Raw genomic sequence first — 24,736 nt, 5'->3', positions numbered from 1 at the left:
GAGCTAACAATGTCTGCAACTGAATAAGTACTAAGACAATGGTTGCAACAGTGTCTCAAGTTCATTTAATATACCAACGACACAAAGTACTAATTAACTCTCACTATAACACCGAGCTACGATACGTTGATAATTGTACTTCTAGTGATATGTAATAAGCTTTTCGCCACACAGGAAGTTTAATCACACCGAGATATGGAAAGCGGGTTACAGAATATCAGGAATCAAAACTAGAGGGTAGCCTGGCAGGTCCACAGAGACGACGAGCGAGGCCCAGCTGACTGAACTGTGGCATTCTACAAAGTGAGGCGGCCCGAGGTGTCTGTCGCAGTTGTGGCTTGAGCTTCCTAACGGTAGAACTGCCTTATAGTGTTCAGAAAAGTGTTCTCATAGTGTTGTGGGAAGGTGTTAGTGTTGTGTTCTAGTGTTGATGCGTTTTATCAGAGTGGTGTCGAGTGTTACTGAGGATATAGCTGAGAAAGTGAGCGATGTGGTGGGGAGGCTAGTTCATCTACGCAGCTAAGATGGCACATCCATGGTAAGAGAAACTATTATAATATTGTTTACATCCCACCAACCTTTAACTTAACACTAACCCTTTAACAAGATCTCCCATGGTTAATAATAAAAGTGCTCTATAATCTTAAGTGCTATATCGCAAAAAAATAAATAAACACAAGATTCTAAATGTTCTTCGTTTGCTCCAGGGCCTACAGTCTATACATAATAATAATTCTACACTGTAAATTACTTTAGTTGGAAATAATAAACGTATAATAACCGTGTAGATGATAGACAAAGTGTAAGAAAACGGGTAATTGGCTCGCTTGTGTCTTGTTGGGTAGCCTCGTCGTTAGGGTATATTGCAGTCTCATACGTATGGCTTTGGTGTGGTTGCATATCAATGTAAATGTGTTGGGTGTGGTTTACCGTTAATTTAACGTGTGTGTGTGTGTGTGTGTGTGGACTTATATTAATATACAGTGTATGTGTATGCATATTAGATTTGATTGTGTATGGGGTATTCGTATATATGTGTACGGGTGATTGTTCTCGTAATTATTGTGTGTGTGTGTGTGTGTGTAATAATAATAATAATAATAATAATTAACGTTTTATTGAAAGAACTTGGCAGCCAGAAGGCTGAAAATATACAGTTACATATTTGGGGAATGGGTTTCGAATTACAAATAATATACAAGTAACATAAGTGATACAAATAAGATATATAATAACTAGATGGGGAAAAGCTCAAACTACAGTTCATTTCAACATAGTGACAGTGCAAGAAGTAGTATTTACTGGGAGTGAATACACTGGTTTATTACAAGATATTGATAATTTTTTCAATGGTTGGGACTGGGCTGTTCTTATAGCGATCAGTTCGTGCACGTATGGGCTGGATGCGGTTGTGGTGTCGAACAGCAATTCTCGGGCTAGGGGTCTCAGGTGGTAGTAGGAGCCGGTGTCGAGGATGGTGTAGAAGCTTCTTACCAAATTTGCAGATGAGGTTGTGGTGATGGTCAGTGAGAGTCGAAAGGGTCAGTGTGTTGAGCGCTTCTTGATATGTGGAGTAGGAAGGGGAGAGAATAATCTTGCATGCCCTCTTTTGCACTCTTTCTAGGTGTTTACGTTGTGTGGCATTTAGGGAGGAAGACCAGGTAGGGGAGGCATAGGTGTGTGTGTCTTGGAATATCTAAATCGCTTACATTTTCGTCTAGTATGTTAATGTGTTGTCATGACACGTACATATTAATAAAAAAATAACAATATACATGCACTACATTACCTGCTTACATTTCCTCCCACAGAATACGCGATTAAAGTCCTTAGGGGTGTGTGTGTGTGTGTGTGTGTGTGTGTGTGTGTGTGTGTGTGTGTGTGTGTGTGTGTTCCTTTTGAAGAAACCTGCAGAGAGCTGAAATTTGGTGGGGAGGTGCGGGTAGCTGGAAATTCAACTAGTACATTATAACAAAGTAAATCAATGAAATATCAACAGTACTAAACGACAATGGTGTATCAAGGTCTGAATGCACTCATTATCTAGTTAATTCCTTCAGTCATTTGTTGTTTAAATAAATCTTCTTCATGTATTTTACTTTTGATTCTATGGAAAGTCACAAAGTACTGTGCTTTGGACGTTAGACTTCCTCGGCAGATGTGACCTGACTGGAGTATGTGATATTTAAGCTTCACTCAAGTAAACAAGTGGCAGCTTAGACCTTTGAGAGATGCTGAGACAAGCACTGGGCAGCTTAAGACATACATGTGTTAAGACTTCGTTCACGGCATACGTTATGTTACTTCAGTATACAGTAACGTAAAGTAACATAATTTATCACCTCGGAAATGGATAACAACAAGTACGGGAATATTTCGTCATCGTTATGGGGAGTGTTAGGTAAGGTGATTATATAAGTCTGGCCGCGTTGAAATTCCCTGTGCCTTCTCGGAGATTGAATGGTAAATTAGTTCACTTTCAAGGCCATGCTGATGATATGGTAGGGTAGAAATACTGTATAGGGAAGGTTGATGTTAGTAAATAAATTCTGTTCATAATCTTAGCCTTCTGATGTCGGCAATTAAATGGTTTCGTTCAATAACAACAAAAATACATATTTTAGTTTTTTATGGGCCAGATTTTCCTGTGTTGGGGCGTGCTACACATTCTCTCTCTCTCGGGTATTATAATCTCATTATATTTCTTATTTTTAAATCCACAAATTATTAAAGTTCTTGTTATATCATAGTTCTTTTTTGTACATGTTCCAATTAGTGTTTAATGCTAAACTCAAGTACTTTACAGTCTGATAAATACAACAGTGAGCACTAATATTTCCCGACCTCTGTGCTATCGTGTACAGCTAAAAGCCCTTGTGTACCCTTGTATATATGTGTAGGTATTCTGTTACTAAACATTATCACTCGGCTTCTCGAATCACTGAGCTTATTTCATCTCAAGATTAACCTAACCTAACCTAACCCTAGCTTAACCTAACTTAACCCATCCCCCCAGGTAGCGTTACGAATCAGGGGGAAATAAGTGGAAAGTTAATCTTCTCTATCCATCAGTAGTAAAGTGTTCTTGAGAGCTCATAGTTCCCATGTTCGATTCTCGGTCGCGGTGAAGAGCTATGAAAGAGTTTTGCTCGAGTGACACATTCAACAGAGGAAGTATAATGGCTGTCTCGTCAGTTCCGCCACATAAACAAAGCCAGACAGTGGATTACGTTCACGGTTATTCTGCCTCTCTTGCTCTCAAAGGACTATGTAAAGGCATACTGTACACACATCACTCCGTCTCTAGCTTAGTAACTGATGTGTGTACGACTTATGATGCATCATTATTATTAGTAGTACTAGTAGTAGAAGTAGTAGTAGTAGTTTTAGTAATGTGTGTGCGATGCGATGCTACTTTGTTTAATGTACATAAAATATGGAACTTATTCATTTGAAAAATATTTAAAAGAATAACTGAAAAGGCAGAGATAAAAATGACGTGCTTACTATTTTCAAATGACAATACAGTGGTGAACCGAAGGTAAATTACAGTAGTATTGACAAAATATAAACAATGGCCCCGGAAAGCTAGTAGTAGAAGTAGTAGTACAGTAGTTTAAACTGTTGGCTTGTGGATAGTGCAGAATATGATTAAAGTTATATGAAGGATGATTAGTAACAACAACAGGACGGGCAGTCTTCAGGCATTTCCGCACCACAAGCCACATTTAAAAATTGTTTCAGATTGTGCGATGGGAAACCCCTGTTAAACGTGCGCAGTGAGTCAGGCGTACACACACACACACACACACACACAGAGCAAGAACACTGGAAGGGAGAAACCAATGCTGTGCAAAGAAAACGAAAGAAAGGCAGGATAAGAAGAACAAAAGAGTGAAAAAAGAGCAAGAGATATATTGATAACGAAAACATACAAAATAAACAATAAGAGAAAACCCCAAGATGTGTGTTCAGTCAGGAGAGCGTGGAGAAGGTCGCCCCTCTCAGTCTAGTCACCCAGCGTCAAATTTCTCTTATTCTTGTGCTTGATATTGACGAGGTTCTCTAGTGTGACACAGCGAGGAGTGTTGGACGCTAGCCAAACACCTTCAAGCCTTGGAAAACCCCACCGCTGTTGTCTTACCAGGTGAAAAGCACAAGGGAAACCAGCAAAGAGTTCAGGAAGGTTCATACTTCTCGGCACTTCCTGAATGGCTTTCTAAAACAATTGTTAAGTTAATGAAAAAATTAATATAATTTTTTTTGCCAGGACAAGAGACTATAAATTTACATATATATTTTCTTCGGTTTAAGAAAATTTAACAGTTCAAGTGCTAAATATAAATGACAAATGAGTATAAGGGCTAAAAATAAATGACAAATGAGTATAAGGGCTAAAAACAAATGACAAATGAGTATAAGGGCTAAAAACAAATGACAAATGAGTATAAGGGCTAAAAATAAATGACAAATGAGAATAAATGACAAATGAGTATAAGGGCTAAAAATAAATGACAAATGAGTATTAGGGCTAAAAATAAATGACAAATGAGTATAAGGGCTAAAAACAAATGACAAATGAGTATAAGGGCTAAAAACAAATGACAAATGAGTATAGTACAGTGAATGCCTATGTGATCCATTGCTCCTCACTGCCAGTAGGAACGTGGATTATTATTATCATTAAGAACACTATTTCATGTAATTATATATAAGTTTACACGTGCCAGTCTATAGTAGTTTATGTGAAGATTATTCACAGATTTTTTATTTTAATGAAAACTAAACAGGAATAAGGAGCAAGTTATCAGAGCGAGACCGAGTACAGTATGTAGTGTACTGTACGTTGTGTTGGTAGATACTTAATAACTCAATAAATCCATTACATGAGAGATTAAAATGTATAATTATTTTGAATTATTGATGACCAGAGTATTAAATTTACTGATGTAACATACGAGCTTAAAGACCCTAGTTGTTGTTGAAACTCAGTAATACATTATAATATCAACAATACCTTCGGTTTAGCGAAAACCTTAATTTGTTGAATTGTGCAAAATCGAAATCAGTTAAGTTGGGTAAACTTGTACTGTATAATTTATTCTCTTGATTTCGTATATGTTCATTAAAGACAAAAAAGACCACTCATAGTGAAATGTATATGAAGCAACTAAATTACACGGACGAAGAAAAGATAAAAAGTTTTAGCAGCTGACTTATGAAACCCTGACCTCGACAATTTAATTATTAAGCTAAGTCTAGCGGAGAGAGAGAGAGAGAGAGAGAGAGAGAGAGAGAGAGAGAGAGAGCATGAACCAAGATGTCTCAGCAATTTTGTATCGTCTTAAAGTAGATAAAACTCGCCTCGTGAGTTGAGAGGATGGCGGGAAGTTTGTTTTCCTTTATACCTAACCTAACCTGACCAACTTCAGTAGTGGAGAATGAAATCACGACCAAATATAACTACTTAAACATAGGTCAGTGTGATTTTTATCTTATATTTTTGTGTCATAGGATTTCCGGTTAGTGTTAGAACGCGCTAGTGTAACTTTACATCTTTGTCTAATGTTGCTGGAACATCACGCCATTATCAGAGGCTCATCATGGATGTCTGTGTACGTCAATTGAAACATACAACAGAAAAAATCCTCTTTTATATCATCGCATTTCTTAATGTCTAGTGACCCTCTTTGTATCCATACTGCCCAGTTCAATACTAGTCCTCCATTAACACAAAATTAGCTAGGATAAATTAACTATGATAGTGTGTATTAATATAACTATTATGGAAGTGTTGAAAAACCAACAAAACCAGAGTCAATTTGTTGTACGCTTGGCAACTTGTTGGCCTGTAACCCCTAGAGTACGATAACCTGAACTCTTGAATACCAACTTTTAAAGACGACTTGTGTAAGATAACATTCAACAATTCTATAAGATTCTTTACATATTGTTTACAATAAGTTGAGATCCTTACGATATGCTTATGATGACAACCCGTTGTGTACGATGACTTAACGCTTTGAGCGCAATGACTTATCCTATTACAGTATTTACGATACGACATATGTACACTCGGAAACCATAATCTCTGGCCCACCTGGGTCGGTACTGGAGGTTAGAACAGTGTCCTTTCTGGACGGGGGCCCACTCTAACTATCACGAGGCAACACACGCACGAACACACACAGTCATAGTACGGCTGTATAGATGATATGTATAAATATTGGTTGTAGTTACGAAAGTATGAATGGAAATAAACACTTCCAAACCATCCAGTCACTCCACACAACGTGTGTGTGTGTGCGTGCCAGACCACGATGCTTCCCATCATTCGCATAACTATATGAAAAATCGTGTTTAATTTAAGTACATATTTCAAATACCTTAAATTACATGTGGATCAGTCACTCCTCATTTGACACACTTATAGTGTAATACTTTGACCATCCCACCCGGGCACATGGAGGCCCACGGTAACTCTCACGGGGCAACATACGCACGAACACACAAGTTATGATATGAACCCTTCCAGGCTTCATTATCATGTTATGTTCATCGTGCTCTGTATCTTGGTAACTAGTCATAGTATCAATACATGACAGTGTTATTAGTAATATTGTAACCTTTACCCTACAGTTATTGCTGTAAATCATGGACAGGAAGGATACATAAATTGTAATATCAAGTTCACTCAAAGCCACCCCAAGTCAGACAACGCGTCATACAAAGTTACACTGTGTGTGTGTGTGTGTTCTGTAACATTAAGCTTCATCCTTAGTAGGTAATATGTTTCATAAAGAGGTTTCTCCCATTCTTCATTGTGAGCATCGTCCCAGAGCACATTGTTTCCATCAAAACCATGGTTCATCCTTATTTCCCTTCTACCGTTTAACTATATCCATATGGCTAAGTGCTTGCTTTTCATTTCTTTATTTACCAAAATAATGTGGATCAGTTACTCGTTATTTAACACATACTGTACATGCACTTAGAGCATCAAGATTGTTTTGTTGGCATGACAATTGGTTAATTGAAACCCCAAAAATATTTTTCACATTTATTATGCATAAACATTGTAAACATATCTGTGATTATTGTAGTATATAACATATGTTTAATGTCTGGACAGATTCCCAAGAATTATGCATATTGATGCATAGATTTTGAATGCATATTTATGTGAAGTGACGTAAAACCACATAGTAAAATACCTGGACAAATTCCCGAGAGTTAGGAAACGAAGTCTATGTGGCCCCAACGAGGTTACACCAGAGAGCTCACTCCCCCGCCACCCCCTACAAGGCACCGTCGTGGGCGGAGATTTAATTCTTGTAATTCTTGACCACAGGTTAATACCGTGTCCAACCTCCATCTGCTGCTATAACTTCATGCAATCTGGTGGGCATGGAATCTACCAGATTGCTGCAGATGTTCGGCCTCCTCCTTATTCCCTCCCATACATTATGTGCGTGTCTCCTCACTGCCTCACCTGTTTCCTCCTCAATATCCCATTCAACAACCATATGCGCTCATAGATTTTCTATTGGATTACAATCCGCTCCTTTAGGGGGCCAGTCCAATAGAATAATCTGCTGGTGCGCCTCAAACCTACGCTTGACTGCCCGACTTGTATGTATTGGACTGCGGTCTTGCACCATACATATAGGCTGTGGGTCTGGGATGGCATATGAGTTGCTGGGAGGATGGTTAGCAGTCCTGCTGAACTGGCAGGTAGACAAAATAGAAAACTCACAGCCCCTTGAGAGTTACCGTGGGCTTCCATGTGCCCAGGTGGGATGGTCAAAGTATTACACTAAAAGTGTGCCAAATGAGGAGTGACTGATCCACATGTAATTTAAGGTTTTTGTAATATGTAGCTAAATTCAACACGATTTTTCATATAGTTACACGAATGATGGGAAATAAAAGATACAGATGGGGTGTGGTGGAATCATCGTGGTCTGGCCACAAGCGCTGTAAGCGACATGTGGATTCACTGGGTGGTTTGGAAGTGTTTATTTCCATTCATACTTTTGTAACTACAACCTATGGTAATTTTTTCTTCGTGGTCATATATAATGAAGATAATGCAGAGTGTAAAATGCCATATACAATATTTATACATAATATCATCTATACAGCCGTACTATGATTGTGTTGTTCGTGCGTGTGTTGCCTCGTGATAGTTAGAGTGGGCCCCCGTCCAGAAAGGACACTGTACTAACCTCCAGCACCGACTCAGGTGGGCTAGAGAATATGGTTTCCGAGTGTACAATAAATAGACGCTACGTATACGACTTGAATACAATAATTCACGACGATTGAATACTTTGTATACAGGGAGAACCATTGTTTATGATAGCTGGGTGTATGTGCAGTTGTGCACCATGACTTAAATCCAATGTTTATAGTAACAGTCATGAGCATTACGTATATTTAAATATATCATGACAGTAAGCGAATCTTGCAGTCAATTGTACGAAAGTGTTTAAAATATGCAGCCTTTTGGCAACAGCAATCGTCTATATATATATATATATTTCGCACAAAGCCTGTTCATCGAGCTGATGGCGCCGTGAACCTCATTGGGAATTGCTCGATGAACAGGCTTTGTGCGAAATATAACAGAGTCTAGGACTGCTTTTCGTGTCCTTGTGGGTTGGTCGGTAGCGTTCCCTAGTCCCACCCAGTAGGTCGAGGGTTCGATTCCTGGCTGGTGGGGTCGTTGATTATATGTTCAAAGTCCGCATGTTATATGGACTAAAAATGAAGTATATATATATATATATATATATATATATATATATATATATATATATATATATATATATATATATATATATATATATATATCATTTAGTTAACATTAAAAAGCGTTTTTAGTTTAAGAATCTAAAACAATACAGAAATAAATAATGTAGGTGTAAATTAGAGGAGAATGAGAATACGGCTGGAGCTAGACACTGAAGCTGTTACTAACAATAATAATATATTTTATTTTATTTATTTTTAAGCGTGGCCTCCAGCCCCCAATAGCCACACCTTCGCCGCCATTTTATTACCTTAAAATTAACTATCCTAATACATAAGTAGCTACCCTAGCTGTGTTGAGTTAGTTGAGCCGCAGATCTATGCGGCATTCAGTGACTGTTGCCTCATAGTCAATATCTGCGACTGTTGTCGGCTTTGGGGCCGATGCTCTCGCTCCCCTGAGGCAAAGTAATGCAGACTTAAGCAGAGAGAAAGACAGTCGACATCTCAACCACGCTGTAACGTAACTTCTGGGCTGCTGCTTCCATTCAGATAACACCTCCGCGAGTCTGGCGTAGAAGCATCATGCACTTGATCCCATCCCACCAGAGGTTGTGAACACTAGAGGAGTGAAGCTGCCTTGATCAACGTCCTGAATTCTCTCCCCATATGCCCTAATCTTGTCGTTCTCGTTCCTCCTGTGTGCAGCATCGAGAGCTAGGTTGTGGTGGCATGCGGCCATGGATAAAAAATCCTTATGTCAAAAAAGGCTCACTGTACCCGCGTCCAGAATCCTCGAGCACTGACGTCCACACTGACTTCATTGGATGTGTTTGAAGTCCTGTGACGGAGGTTCTCACCGTCCAATGGAAGGAGGGTCGGTTTCACCATGACGTCGTGGCAGATTTCCCTCAGTAGATTTGCTGTTAAGATCCATTATTTCGTCATGCCTCATGCTTACGAAGCCCCCTTTCTTGCTCACCATGGCGTGGTCGAGTCATAAGATGAGCCGCACACGCATTGGGAGGGCAAACCTTCTACTGGCCTACCGTACCTTAGAGCATTGGCATCTGTGAATTCTTGTCTATTAAGGATGAAGCCTTTTGGCCTTATCGGTAACGTTGTTAACCAGCTTGAGGCTACCACTTCCTGTGCTATAGCTACTTTTCTTTTCACGTTCTCTGGCACTTGTAGTAACAGTTGTTGCAGTTTATCACTTTGGGTGTGTTGCCGCTCTGTCGTAATGGATCGTCGAATCTTGTTTAATTCGTTGGTGTCCACTTGACTTGCTGCATTCTGATCCATTATGTGCTCAGTGAGAGCTGCCGTGAGCTTGGCAGAGTTCTGATGTTCTGTACGGGCAAGCTCCACTGGATTAGTCAATCCCATTCCTCCTAGTCTCGGTGGTAGTGCAAGGAGTGACCTTTCTGCTGGGATTAAGTAAGAGTTTTTCAATAGTGTTGAGATAAAAGCGACATTAATGGCTTCTTCCAGAGGGCGGAAAAGGGGTCCGACATCAGGGATAACGAGCATCAGGTAATTCCAGCGTTGCTTGACTCCATGGGTGAATGCCGCAAAAGCCGCATGTGGCTCTGTTTTAGCAATATCATGACCTTGGATTTCCTATCCCATCCATTCACCTTTCCCGTTACGTACTCGGTCTTAATAAAACTACTACTATTACTACTAAATTTTTTTTAAACGTATGGCCTCCAGCCTCCACCAATAGCCACACCTTCGCCGCCATTTTATTACCATAAAATTAACTATCCTAATGCATAAGTAGCTACCCTAGCTGTGTTGAGTAAGTTGAGCCACAGATCTATGCTGCATTCAGTGACTGTTGCCTCATAGTCAATATCTGCAACTGTTGTTGGCTTTGGGGCCGATGCTCTCGTTCCCCTGAGGCAGAGCAAAGCCGACCTAAGGAGAGAGGACAGTCGACATCTCATCCAGGCTGTAACATAACTTCTGGGCGGCTGCTTCTGTTCGATCACCTCCGCGAGTCTGGCTACTACTACTCATAATAATAATACTAATAATAATAATAATAATAATAATAATAATAATAATAATAATAATAATACTAATAATAATAATGATAATGATGATGATGATGATGATGATGATGATTATTATAATAATAATAAGATTATATACTGTAATCAGATACAGGATGTGAATAAATTTTAAGTGAAATAAGAATGAAAGTGAATACAAATGACGGTCGTATCACTCCCGGATCTTAAACATTTTAGCCAGATGGACTCTTCCATATCTTTACTGCTGTTTCTGCACAAGAAGACAAACTGTTCGGCTCAGTACTGTTAACATGGACTGGTGCGCCCCCCCCCAAAAAAAAAAATATATATATATATATATATATATATATATATATATATATATATATATATATATATATATATATATATATATATAAGACTAATTCAATGGTCGTGTGTTTTGGTGCCTCGTCAGTCAAATATAAATTAACTCTGAGCTGTCTTTTTAGTATTTCCAAAATTAATATTTCGTTGATTTCTTGCAAGATATCAAATTTAAGCTTCGTATACAGATAATAATTATAACAACGATAATAATATATATCTAGTTAAATCATGTTTATCATTATTTGACTACGATATTTATTTCCAAAATTTCCACACAAATTATGTGAGCAGAAGATATTATTCACTGTTTTGAAAATGAATATTTAATGCGAATTCTAGTTATTGAAGTGAACAAACTACGGGGGAAACGTAAGCTTTTAAAAATATCAATGTCTTGTTTATCCACGATGCTCGACATGTTTGATGGTTTCGTGTTGATAATGTTAACCATTACTCTCTACCTTACTTTATTACTGGCACAAGTTCTTTCATTCTTATTAGTGGATGCTATTTTTTTTTATCTCGATTTATCCTTATCCCTATTATTTTGAGATTTCCTCAAGGTGTGTTCTCTGGTGATGATTTGCTCAGGCCTAGCTAAGTCTCCTGGTACCCCTAAGTGCTCTGGTCAATCCTCTTGATTATTCCACTCTACTTATTATTTTTCTTTGTGTACTGTTTCATTTTATATTATTTTATTTGGCGTTTGATTCCTCCCATCTTCTGTTGAACTCTTTATTAGGTGTCGACATTGTTTTCTAAGTATGTTTGTTTAGTTATCTAGTCCAGGGATTTATATTTTCTCCTCTCTTCATTTCCATGTCTTTGTATTTCGCAGTATTCTGTTTATATCTCGTACATTGTGTAAGAGAAAAGTTTATTGTAAATCTCCATTATGGTGTACAAAAAGTGGTCAAGAATTGATCTTTAGATGGCAACACCGCCTATGACGTCATGGCCTCCTGTAAAACCAAACATTTAGAAAACATTAAGGTAGGATGTGCGTGACACGTTCCTACACATTTATTATATAAAATTTAATTAAATATGACGAGGAAATAATAATGTTTGTGGTATCTTCCTCTTTTTTTTTATGCGCCACCTGTAATAAGTCGTTGTTAGTACACGATAACTTCCACCACCTGGCAGTCCATAACCCTGTTGATTGCATTTAATTTCCTGTTTGAAAGTGAGTACACTAACCTTGAGATAATCAGGTTGTATCATTATTTTTAGGTCATGTTTACTTTGTGTGATCAGAGCATATTGGTTACATAAAAAAAAAGACGAAAAATATGTCAGCCGTTAACAATTGGTGAGGCAGTGCTCGAAGATTTTTTTTTTTCAGTCTCAAACAATGGTGAAAATTGTTGGGCTGTATATTTATTTTCGCTTCGTTTCTTTCCATGTATTTCTTTCACTTTTCCAAGAATTGTTGCTGGGTGAGCATCTTTTCTTTACCTCTATTGTATTAAAATTAAGGGGAAGTAGTTTATTATTATTATTATTATTATTATTATTATTATTATTATTATTATTATTATTATTATTATTATTATTATTATTATTATTATTATTATTATTATTATTATTATTCTCTCTCTCTCTCTCTCTCTCTCTCTCTCTCTCTCTCTCTCTCTCAATAGAATAACACAACTTGATCCAGTTTTCAGCTTCCGTAAATATATATTTTTTTAAATATTTGTTTCCTACGTCCTAGTTACTAAACATATTTCTGCTATTTATACTGTACATGCAACAATAGAGGTGCTGCGTTTGGTGATAATTTCTTGATCGTTAACTTAATTATTATATACGTCAAGATCTGTCTGAGAGAAGTGAACTTACTAGTGATACAGGAAATACTGCAAGGCTAAGGGGGTGGCCATATTAATGGACCACGCCCTTCAACATTAAACATTAGCGATCGTTAAGGTTGAATCAGTCCTTTTATACACGTTTAACCTATATGCAAGTTAGGAGAACAAGGATATTGATTTTATTATTATTTCTGTGGGTGGAGGATAAGTACGATTAAAAACCTTCAGCTATGGAAGCCCCTGCATACTGTAAACATCATCAAATATAACACGGATTTCAGTTTTATTATGAAAAGTTGTTTAGTGAAGAAACTAAGATATATGTAGTCTTTGAAACACCTCAATACATTTTAAAATGGGGGTAAAAAATAAAACACATTCAGCCTCAGCTAACCATTATCATGTAGTTTTTGAAGATTATCTGACGGATCAAAGAACATAATGCTAAAGCAGCAACAACAACAACGTGTTAAACTGGCCTTTATGCTCCTGCCAGGTGAAGGCCACTACACCAGTAAATTAAGATCCAGACTTACGTGTACTGTATATTCCTTCTGTTTCTTCATTATTCATCAGTTGTAGAGAGGAGAACCTAGTGAACGATGCTTAATAACCGTGGTAGTTGAAACGCTGTAAACAAAAGTATGTAAATAATACTGGAAGAAGCACAACAAACAGAATATACAACCAAAAATATGTACATGGCAAGAGCCGGAGCAGTACACAGTATATAAGAAGCCTAGTAGCTGGAGCAGCTATACTGTCATAAATGTAGTTCTCTCCACGACCTAATACTTTAAGCGTCCATCAACAGACTGCATGGGGAAGCTTAAGGCGGTTGCTACTTCAAGTGAATAATGGCAATAATATCATCCAGTCAATATATAGTACTCATATGTCTGAGTGCCAAACAGCTAGGAGTTACTAATAACTATAGTCTCGTTCAAATTTTGAAGAGAGTTAATATTCCTGGATACTTTGACCATGTGACAGGAATTAAGTATCTTTTGAATAAAGTTCCAGTGTTGGTGACATTGGTAACACCACGTACGTCACCGAGGCGGGAAGCTGGAGTGAGCCTCGTTAACTCATTCTCGTGATAGTAATCGGCTATCGCTGACAGCAAGATACGAATGACGTAAGCGGGCACTTTTTTTTATCTCTCCTGGATAACCGGAGTAAATGCAGGTTGGATATGTAACCAGGCTCAGCACACCAGAGAGGTCAAACGAGGTTGTTGGAGAGTCCCAAGCAATGGCCATTTTTCTAGGGACTTCCCCGTGACGTAGGCTCTGCTGGGGCTGGAAGGTGTGGCCTAGTGTACTGTCGGCCATCCCTCATATATCAAGCATCATTTCTTCCATACAGTACTCATCCCTGAGGACTATGAGTCAGATGTAAACGCTGTAATCTGTAGAGCAACGAGGTATTGGCATTGTTTTTGCCAGACTAAATGGCAACCGAGGCCTGGTGGAACCGGCCGCTGTATTTTGTTGTGGCCTCAAACAGGAATATCCCTCTTCGGCAGGAAGTAGCAACTGGTGCATGATAGTGTCGAACCACGCAGTAGGTTTTAGCGTCTGTTGTCAGCCTCTCGGAGGTACACCTCTGGAATTCAACAGAAAGTTAGTTTGGTTTGACCTTGGAACATGGGAGACCTCTGAGCCCAGGGTGAATGTTATTTCCGCGTGGAGGTAAGACATTGTGACGAAGAAATACCTTGTTCATCCTGAAAAGTCACCAACAGTTTTACTTTGGGTATGTAAGTCAATACAGCTAGCTCATTCCTTCACTGGCAGAAATAAATTATTTGTTTTGAGATGAACTTTTAGAGAATTAAACAAAAGGGCAAATACGTACGTCACAGCTTTAATTTCAGAGTGGGTGCGTAGATGTGTGTACAAGTATTTAGTTAACATTACTTACCTTACTTTACTTTTACTGCCGTTTGATAATGCTACTGATCAATTTTTTTCCACTCATCTTTGGTTCGACTTCGACTACCATCAAATATGTTACGGTGGGTGATTGGTATCCTGAGGTGGTTCTGGGAAGGGTAACGATAAGTGAGGAGGTGTAGGGGTAAACATTACGTCATACGCCAGCCAGTAATGGTCAGCAATCCTACTAGATGTGAGAGGGTGGAGGACCCTTGCATAAAAAGTGATTTAACTTCTATTTTTTATGATTAATGTATTTGCGAACTTGGAATGCGCGCTTGAAGACCTTAGCTATTGAAGTACAGTAAAACATTTACCCCTGCACACTACCAGTCGTCCCAAAATGTACAACAGCGTTGGGTTAGGATTGATAATAGTGTCTCTGTTTCTGTATGACTAAGGTTTTTTACTCTTTTAACAATCAGGGTCACTTGCACCGTTATGTTACCAGCTGTCGTGATTTTGGCGAGCTTAATAAACAATTATAATGGACCGCGCTATATTCAGAGTTATCGGGCAGACGCGACGAATAGACAGATATTTATCTCAAGTCAATAAACAGGAGCCGTAGATAGGTAGGTTGATGAGTAGGTAGATGGTAGATATTGATTAAATCATCATGTAAGTTTTCATTGGTTTAATATGTATACACACCGTTTAGGTATACAAACAATGTACACAAACAGTGCAAGTATACAATGTGGGTAGCATAGGTATGCAATGTATTTACCACAGAGAGTGCAGGAATACGAACAATGGTAAACAGAAAGACCAAGGGTAGCCCAACAATGCCATCACATTCGACCTAACAGACGGCGTAGAATGCATTTAACTGATACACTAAACACTGAATCACGAAGTAAACTTCCCAAAGCGGCATCGCAGTTATTGAGAACTTTTCTTCAGCCCTAGTTTGGTGAGGCAGTTGGCGTACTGAACCTTGTGACTCCAGAACCTGAACCCTTCGTCCGGAATATATGAAACTAGCTTATAATATGGTTTAAAAGAAAGGGTCGTATTAGGAGTTCATATACGCCACTGATCACTTGAAGATTACCCCCCCCCAGCATACATCGCCTGGTGATTAAGCACCCAAACGCTACTTAGGGAGTTAGATTAGGTTAATCCGAAATGTAAATCGCTTGTTAGTTTTCGGTTCCGTAAGTTTGACTTAAGTGCTATGAATAGATTTGTCAGTGGTATTTTTTATCCAAGTAATAGAATAAGTAAAATAATTGAATTGAGCACGTGATATCCTGGAGACGTTTTAAAGGATGTAGTATCGCTGACGAAATTCATCTCCACTACTGGATTTTCCGTTTGAGGAAGACAAGTTGTGTGCGTCAGTCGACGCACACAACTTGTCTTCCATGACTTTTTACAAACTCCACGTCACAGTGGGCATGGCAAGGAAAATACACTCTTATACATAATATGATACTGTTGATGCATGATATTCCTTATGAGATTTTGTCGACACAGATTTCAGGGGAGCTTAACAATACTCTGTGGTTAGTGAGAGAGAAGGCCATCTGTGAGCGTAAACAAATAGTAGAGGCCTTTTGCAGGTCTTTTAAATTTAAAGTATATAAATCGTAGACAAATATATAAAATGATAGAGATTAAATTTTATGGTAGAGATTTTATTATAATTTTAAAATCAGCCATTTTCCTCTTGCTTTGTTAGCTACTGTATTACAAAAATATAAATCGTGTTTGCGTTCTTCATGCACCAAGATTGTGTTCGCTTTATATATATATACACATACATATACATATACATATATAAGAGATCACTGGCGAGTGTCATATGAAAGTGGAGTGGTGTCATCCGTAAGTGAATAATGTCATTTCGATATAGAATAGTTTATTATGTTGGGTGGAACAGTGATATTCACCTTATGGCCACCCAATAGAGGTGGCCATGCCGAGGGAAGGAGCCCAGTCACCGGTGTAAGTGGCCAGTCACCAGTGTAGGAGGCTGGTCACCAGTGAAGGAGGCCAGTCACCAATGTAGGAGGCCAGTCACCAGTGTAGGAGGCCAGTCATCAGTGTAGGAAGCCAGTCACCAGTGTAGGAGGCCAGTCATCAGTGTAGGAAGCCAGTCACCAGTGTAGGAGGCCAGTCACCAGTGTAGGAGGCAATGGAAACTGGGGTCTCACAGTCTGAACAGAGGGGTGAGCCTATGCACAAAGAGGACAGTGTTGATCTTTCCCCTCAGTGGTAGCCCATGAGATGAAGCTCAGGACTTTTTCGGGGACTCCTGATAATTTAGACCAAATTAATGTAGGCGAGTGGATAGCTGAGGCCCAGCGTAACATAAGGTTGCTTGACTACAAGGGTAGTGGGGCAGTCAACTATATTCTTAAATTTCTCACTGGCTCTGCTCAGAAAAGGGTAGAAAAACTGGCTTCGAGTGACAGTTGTAATAGTGAAGGGGTTCTCGCAGTTTTAAAGGATACTTATGGAGAAAACCTGACACTGAGGGAGATCCATCTTAGATTTTATCAGAGGACTCAGATGTGTATTGGAAAATGTGTGGACCTATTCAGATGCTGCATGAGGAGAGAGTTAAAGTAGTCCCAACGCAAGTCGCCAGTTGGTCGGATAATTTGAAAGAGGTTTGGCTTAAGGGATCAAGGGTTGCAGAGTGGCTTATGTTGGTATTTGCGTGGCCAGCCTGGATTGTCTTATGAGGAATTGGTACAGGTAGCTTCAGAAGAGGCCAGTCGCCAGTGTAGGAGGCCAGTCACCAGTATAGGAGGTTAGTCATCAGTGTAGGAAGCCAGTCATCAGTGTACGAGGCCAGTCACCAGTGTAGGAGGCCAGTCACCAGTGTTGGAGACCAGTCACCAGTATAGACGGCCAATCACTAGTGTAGGAGGCCAGTCACCAGTGTAGGAGGCCAGTCACCAGTGTAGGGAGGCCAGTCACCAGTATAGGAGGCCAGTCACCAGTGTAGGAGACCAGTCACCAGTATAGACGGTCAATCACTGTAGGAGGCCAGTCACCAGTATAGGAGGTTAGTAGGCCAGTCACCAGTGTAGGAGACCAGTCACCAGTAGACGGTCAATCACTAGTGTAGGAGGCCAGTCACCAGTGTAGGAGGCCAGTCACCAGTGTAGTGGAGACCAGTCACCAGTATAGACGGTCTAGTGTAGGCCAGTCACTATGTAGGGAGGCCAGTCACCAGTGTAGAGACCAGTCACCAGTATAGACGGTCAATCACCAGTGTAGGAGGCCAGTCAACAGTATAGGAGGTTAGTCATCAGTGTAGGAGGCCAGTCACCAGTGTAGGAGGCCAGTCACCAGTGTAGAGGCCAGTCACTAGTGTAGGAGACCAGTCACCAGTATAAACGGTCAATTACTAGTGTAGGAGGCCAGTCACCAGTATAGGGAGGTTAGTCATCAGTGTAGGAGGCGCTGTCACCAGTGTAGGAGGCCAGTCACCAGTGTAGGAGGTCAGTCACCAGGTGTTGGAGGCCAATCACCAGTATAGACGGTCAATCACTAGTGTAGGAGGCCAGTCACCAGTATAGGAGGCCATTCGCCAGTGTAGGAGGCCAGTCACCAGTGTAGGAGGCCATTCACCAGTGTAGGAGGCCAGTCACCAGTGTAGGAGGCCAGTCACCAGTATAGGAGGCCATTCACCAGTGTAGGAGGCCAGTCACCAGTGTAGGAGGCCATTGTAGGAGTCATCAGTGTAGGAGGCCAGTGTCAGTCACCAGTGTCACCAGTCACCAGTGTAGGAGGCCAGTCACCAGGTCACCAGTGTAGGAGGCCAGTCACCAGTGTAGGAGGCCAGTCACCAGTGTAGGAGGCCAGTCACCAGTGTAGGAGGCCATTCACCAGTGTAGGAGGCCAGTCACCAGTGTAGGAGGCCATTCACCAGTGTAGGAGGCCAGTCACCAGTGTAGGAGGCCAGTCACCAGTATAGGAGGCCATTCACCAGTGTAGGAGGCCAGTCACCAGTGTAGGAGGCCAGTCATGGAGGTAGAGTAGTGTCATGGAGGGTTATAATGTACTAATAAACATGTTACTGTTACAGGTATAATGAGAATTCCTGATGACACCTGATTCTCCCTCCCCCACCACAGGCTCACACACACTGAGGACTGTCTTAAAGGACCACGTGAAATATACTTTTAGCTTATTTCACCTGACGGGTTAGGGTAGGTTAGGTTAGGTTAGGTAGGTTAGGTTAGGTTAGGTTAGGTAGTTAGGTTAGGGTAGGTTACATGTGGTTAGATATGGCTGTTAGGTTAGGGTTAATTTAGGTTCGGGTAGGTTACATGTGGTTAGAATTGGCTAAGTTATGTTAGGGTTTGTTCAGGAAAGATTAGGTGTAATCGGGCGAATTTTCTATAAAACGTAAGCAGCTGACAGCTAGACCATCTAGCCGAGGCTGTCAGCTAGTCTTTCTAGCCGAGGTTGTCAATTAAACCTTCAGAGGCTGTCAGCTAGTCCATGTAGACGCGGCTGTCAGCTAGACCTACTAACCGAGGCTGTCAGCTAGACCTTTTAGCCGGGGCTGTCAGCTAGACTTACTAGCCGAGGCTGTCAGATAGACCTTCTAGCCGAGGCTGTCAGGTAGACCTTCTAGCCGAGGCTGTCAGCTGGAGGCTCCAGCGAGGCTGTCAGGTAGACCTTCTAGCCCGAGGCTGTCAGCTAGACTTACCAGCCGAGGCTGTCAGATAGACCTTCCAGCCGAGGCTGTCAACTAGACTTATTGTGCCGAGGCTGTCAGATAGACCTCAGCCGAGGCTGTCAGGTAGACCTTCTAGCCGAGGCTGTCAGCTAGACTTACTAGCCGAGGCTAGCAGATAGACCTTCTGCCGAGGCTGTTGCCAGGGACTTACTAGCCGAGGCTGTCAGGTAGACCTTCTAGCCGAGGCTGTCAGCTAGACCTTCCAGCCGAGGCTGTCAACTAGATTTTCCAGCCGAGGCTGTCAGCTAGACCTAGCCGAGGCTGTCAGCTAGACCTAGCCGAGGCTGTCAGCTAGACCTAGCCGAGGCTTTCAGCTAGACCTTCTAGCCGAGGCTGTCAGCTAAACCCAGTAGCCGCGGGTGGGTAGTTCTCAGAGACTAATAATGAGGTGGTGGCCTGACGGAAGTCCTCAACAGTGTGGTAATAAGGTAGTGTCCTTGATTCCTCACACACACACATCACACACACACAACAACAACACTACTACTACTTTGTTGTCACTCGGACTCGAGTATGACGATCATCCAGCTATGATACAATGATATGGGTTATTAGGGATGTCACCTTCATTGGTGAGTTTTGAGGTGACTAAAGAGGCCGATAAAGGGCCGGCAGTGTCGTCCACTTTCGTTGCACATGTGGAGGACTCCATCTATTGTGGGAGGAACGGTGGCAGGGTCTTTCCGACGTTGGCGCTTGTCTGTCTCGGTCTGCAGTTGGGCTAACTCGCAAGTATTGACACCTTCTCGTGTGGTGCTCCTCCAAGCGTTACGATGTGGATTAATCGTCTCCCAGGTGAGGGGGTCGATTTGGCACCTTTTCAGGTTTGCCTTAAGACTATCCTTATACCGTTTCAATTGCCCGCCGGCGTTACGTTTACTATTCGTTAGGTGACTGTAAAGTAGCTGCTTTGGCAGTCTACTGTCGTCCATGCGGGTAACATGGCCAGTCCAACGTAGTTCTTCATGGATAATGGTAGCCCCGATGCTCCTACAGGCCAGGAAGAATACTGGCATTTGCCTTGTCTTCCCAGCAAACTTGGAGGATGGCACGTAGACTACGTTTGACAGTTTTGCCTGAGGTGCCTCCTGTATGTGACCCATGTCTTGCTGCCATATAGCAGGGTGGAGGACCACTGCTTGATATACGTGGAGTTTTGTAGATACTTTCAGCTCCTACAGCTGAAGACACGGGTATGGAGTCTCAGTGAGATGCACATCTGATCCGATGTTGAATCTCTTCATCGAACACACACACACACACACACACACACACACACACACACACACACACACACACACCCGGCTGTAACTCTACACAAACTACACACACACACACATACATACACATACACACACACACACACACAATACACACCAAGAATATAGAATCTAATACGCTGTGTGTGTGTGTGTGTGTGTGTGTGTGTGTGTGTATATTGTGATACACACACATAATAATAATAATAATAATAATAATAAACGGTTTATTAATAGAGTTGCATGGTATTGAAAATATACAGACTTACATTTGATTTAGACATAATGATATAATATGCATTGAATACATTTACAGGGCTGTACAGTACATAACCGAGTTGTTTATTATTTTAACAATAGATGGATGGTGCTGTTCTTATATCTATCGGTGCTCTTGTCTGAATTTTTGTTGTAGTATGGAATGTGAGATGGGGTGCAGGTGGCAGGCGATGACGAGGGTGGTGCAACAGTTGGCTGCCAAACCTTTCCAGTGCTTGGTAGGTCACTGGGGATGGCATTTCAGGGTGGAGAGAGCATTGTTGTTGAGCATGATTCTGCAGGCCTCTTCTGTACCTTTCTAGCTGACGTTGTTGGGTAGAGTTGAGAGAAGACGACCAGGCTGGTGACGCATACGTTAATTTAGGAAGAATAAATGCGTTGTAGATAGGCCTTAGCTCTGACGTGGGTGCCCCAAGTGACCTGGAGTCGTCGTAGCATGTAGAGTCGGTACGAGGCTGCCTTCCAGTCCAGTGTGTGTGTGTGTGTGTGTGTGTGTGTGTGTGTGTGTGTGTGTGTGTGTGTGTGTGTGTGTGTGTGTTGGTGTACTTTACAATAGTTTTTATTTAGCAAATGTGTTAAGTGTTTATTATAAGTGAGTGTTTGATAATTCCTTCTTCTTTCTTCTTTTCTTCTTCTTCTTTCTTTCTTCTTCTTTCTCCTCCTCCTCCTCCTCCTCCTCCTCCCCTTCACCGTTTGTTTCCTTCTTTCTTTGCTCCTTTCCATATTCTTACTTCACCTCCTCCACACCTCCACCTCCTCCACACCCCCCTCCACCCTCCTCCTCACCCCCTCCACCCACCTCTCCACCTAGACCTCCTCCTCACCCCTCCACCTCTCCCTCACCTCCACCTCTCACCTCCACCTCCTCCCTCACCTCCACCTCCTCCTCACCCTCCACCTCCTCCTCACCACTCCACCTCCTCCTCACCTCCATCTCCTCCTCACCCCCTCCACCTCCTCCCCTCACCCCTCCACCTCCTCCTCACCTCCACCTCCTCCTCACCCCCTCCACCTCCTCCTCACCCCCTCCACCTCCTCCCCACCCCTCCACCTCCCTCCCCACCCCCCCTCCACCTCCTCCTCACCCTCCAACTCCTCCTCACCTCCACCTCCCTCACCCCTCCACCTCCACACCTCCACCTCCTCCCCACCCTCCACCTCACCTCCACCCACCTCCTCCTCACCCTCCACCTCCTCCCTCACCCCTCCACCTCCTCCTCCCACCTCCACCTCCTCCTCACCTCCACCTCCTCACCTCCTCCCTCCTAACCCTCCACCTCCCCCTCCCTCACCCCCCCCCCTCCATCTCCCTCCCCACCCCCTCCACCCTCCCTCCTCACCCCCCTCCACCCTCCCTCCCCAACCCCCTCCACCTCCCCCCTCCCCACCCCTCCACACCTCCCCCCCACCCTCCACCTCCTCACCCCCTCCACCTCCCTCCCCACCTCCACCTCCTCACCCCTCCACCTCACCTCACCCTCCACCTCCTCCTCACCCCTCCACCTCCCTCCTCACCCTCCACCTCCTCACCCCTCCATCTCCTCCTCACCCTCCACCTCCTCCTCACCCTCCACCTCCTCCTCACCCCCTCCACCTCCTCCTCACCCCCCCTCCACCTCCTCCTCACCCCTCCACCTCCCCTCCCTCACCCCTCCACCTCCCTCCCCACCCCTCCTCCACCTCCCCCCCACCCCTCCACCTCCCTCCCTCACCCCCCTCCACCTCCCTCCTCACCCTCCACCTCCTCCACCCTCCCACCTCCTCACCCCTCCACCTCCTCTCACCCCTTCACCTCCTCCTCCCTCACCCCACCTCCTCCTCACCCTCCACCTCCACCTCACCCCTCCACCTCACCCCTCCACCTCCTCCTCACACCTTCACGTCCTCCCACCCCCACCTCCCCACCCCTCCTCCACTCCCCTCCACATCCTCTCCTCCCACTTCTCTCACTCCTCCACCTCCTCCTCACCCTCTCCACCTCCCTCCTCACCCCTCCACCTCCTCCTCACCCTCCACCTCCTCCTCACCCCTCCACCTCCTCCTTCACCCTCCCCTCACCCCTCCACCCCTCCTCTCACCCTCACCTCCTCCTCACACCTTCACGTCCTCCTCACACCCTCCCACCTCCTCCTCACCCTCCACCTCCTCCCTCACCCCCTCCACCTCCTCCTCACCCCTCCACCTCCTCACCCCTCCACCTCCTCCTCACCGCCCACCTCCACCCCCACCCCCTCCACCTCCTCCTCACCCCTCCACCTCCTCCTCACACTCCCATCCCTCACCTCCACCTCCCTCACTCTCCACCTCCTCCTCACCCCTCCACTCCTCCTCCTCACCCTCCACCCTCTCACCCCTCCATCTCCTCCCCACCCTCCTCCACCCCCTCCTCCACCCCCTCCTCCCCCTCCTCCACATCGTCCCTCCTCACCCTCCACCTCCTCCTCACCCCTCCACCTCCCTCCTCACCCCTCCACCTCCTCCCCTCACCCCTCCACCTCCTCCTCACCCCTCCACCTCCTCCCTCACCCCCCTCCACCTCCTCCTCCTCACCCTCCACCTCCTCCTCACCCCTCCACCTCCTCCTCACCCCTCCACCTCCTCCTCACCCCTCCACTTCACCCTCCACCTCCCTCTCACCTTTCACCTCTCCCCACCCCTCCACCTCCTCACCCCTCCACCTCCTCCTCACCCCTCCACCTCCTCCTCACCCTCCACTCCTCCTCACCCCTCCATCTCCTCCTACCCCTCCACCTCCTCCTCACCCTTCCACCTCCTCCTCACCCCTCCACCTCCTCCTCACACCTCTCACCTCCTCCTCCTCCTCCTCACCCCTCCACCCCTCCTCACCCTCCACCTCCTCCTCACCCCTCCACCTCCCTCCTCACCCCTTCACCTCCTCCTCCTCACCCCCTCCACCTCCTCCACACCCCTCCACCTCCTCACCCCCTCCACTCCTCCTCACCTCCACCTCCTCCTCACCCTCCACTCCTCCTCACCCTCCACCTCCTCCTCACCCCTCCATCTCTCTCCTCACCCCTCCACCTCCTCCTCACCCTCTTCCACCTCCTCCTCACCCCTTCCACCTCCTCCTCACCCTCCACCTCCTCCTCACTCTTCACCTCCTCCTCCCTCACCTCTTCCACCTCCTCCTCCTCACCCCTCCACCTCCTCCTCACCTCTTCCACCTCCCCCTCACCCTCCACCTCCTCCTCACCCTCCACCCTCCTCCCACCCCCTCCACCTCCTCCCTCACCCCTCCACCTCCTCCCACCCTCCACCTCCTCCTCACCCCTCCACCTCCTCCTCACCCCTCCACTCCCTCCACCCCTTCACCTCCTCCTCACCCCTCCTCCACGCCCCTCTCCTCCAACTCCTCCCCTACCCCCTCCTCCCCCCCACTTCCCCACACCAGTGACCTTCAGTGTCCTGACACTTTGCCTCAACTCGGTGATGACGTCACCAAAACAAACCTGACGCCATTATTATGAAGCTCCTCCCCCAGCTGACAACACACACACACACACACACACACACACACACAACGCACACGCACACACGCACACACACACACACACACACACACACA

The 24,736-nt window shown here is 43.9% G+C and overlaps 1 protein-coding gene across 1 annotated transcript in view; it reads left to right on the top strand.

Annotated features, from left to right (window-relative positions):
* The first annotated feature begins 272 nt into the window (after positions 1 to 272).
* Positions 273 to 24,736, top strand: part of LOC121874052 — a 118,310-nt gene continuing 93,846 nt past the window's right edge. Inside the window, exon 1 of the mRNA XM_042377942.1 lies at positions 273 to 538. Coding sequence (XP_042233876.1) covers positions 536 to 538 — 3 coding nt within the window. The 5' untranslated portion in view covers positions 273 to 535. The remainder of the gene's footprint in view (positions 539 to 24,736) is intronic.

The sequence above is a fragment of the Homarus americanus genome, unplaced genomic scaffold (assembly GCF_018991925.1).
Source record: "Homarus americanus isolate GMGI-L3 unplaced genomic scaffold, GMGI_Hamer_2.0 scaffold55640, whole genome shotgun sequence".
Lineage (NCBI taxonomy): Eukaryota > Metazoa > Arthropoda > Malacostraca > Decapoda > Nephropidae > Homarus > Homarus americanus.
This window is presented reverse-complemented; position numbering and strand designations above follow the sequence as displayed.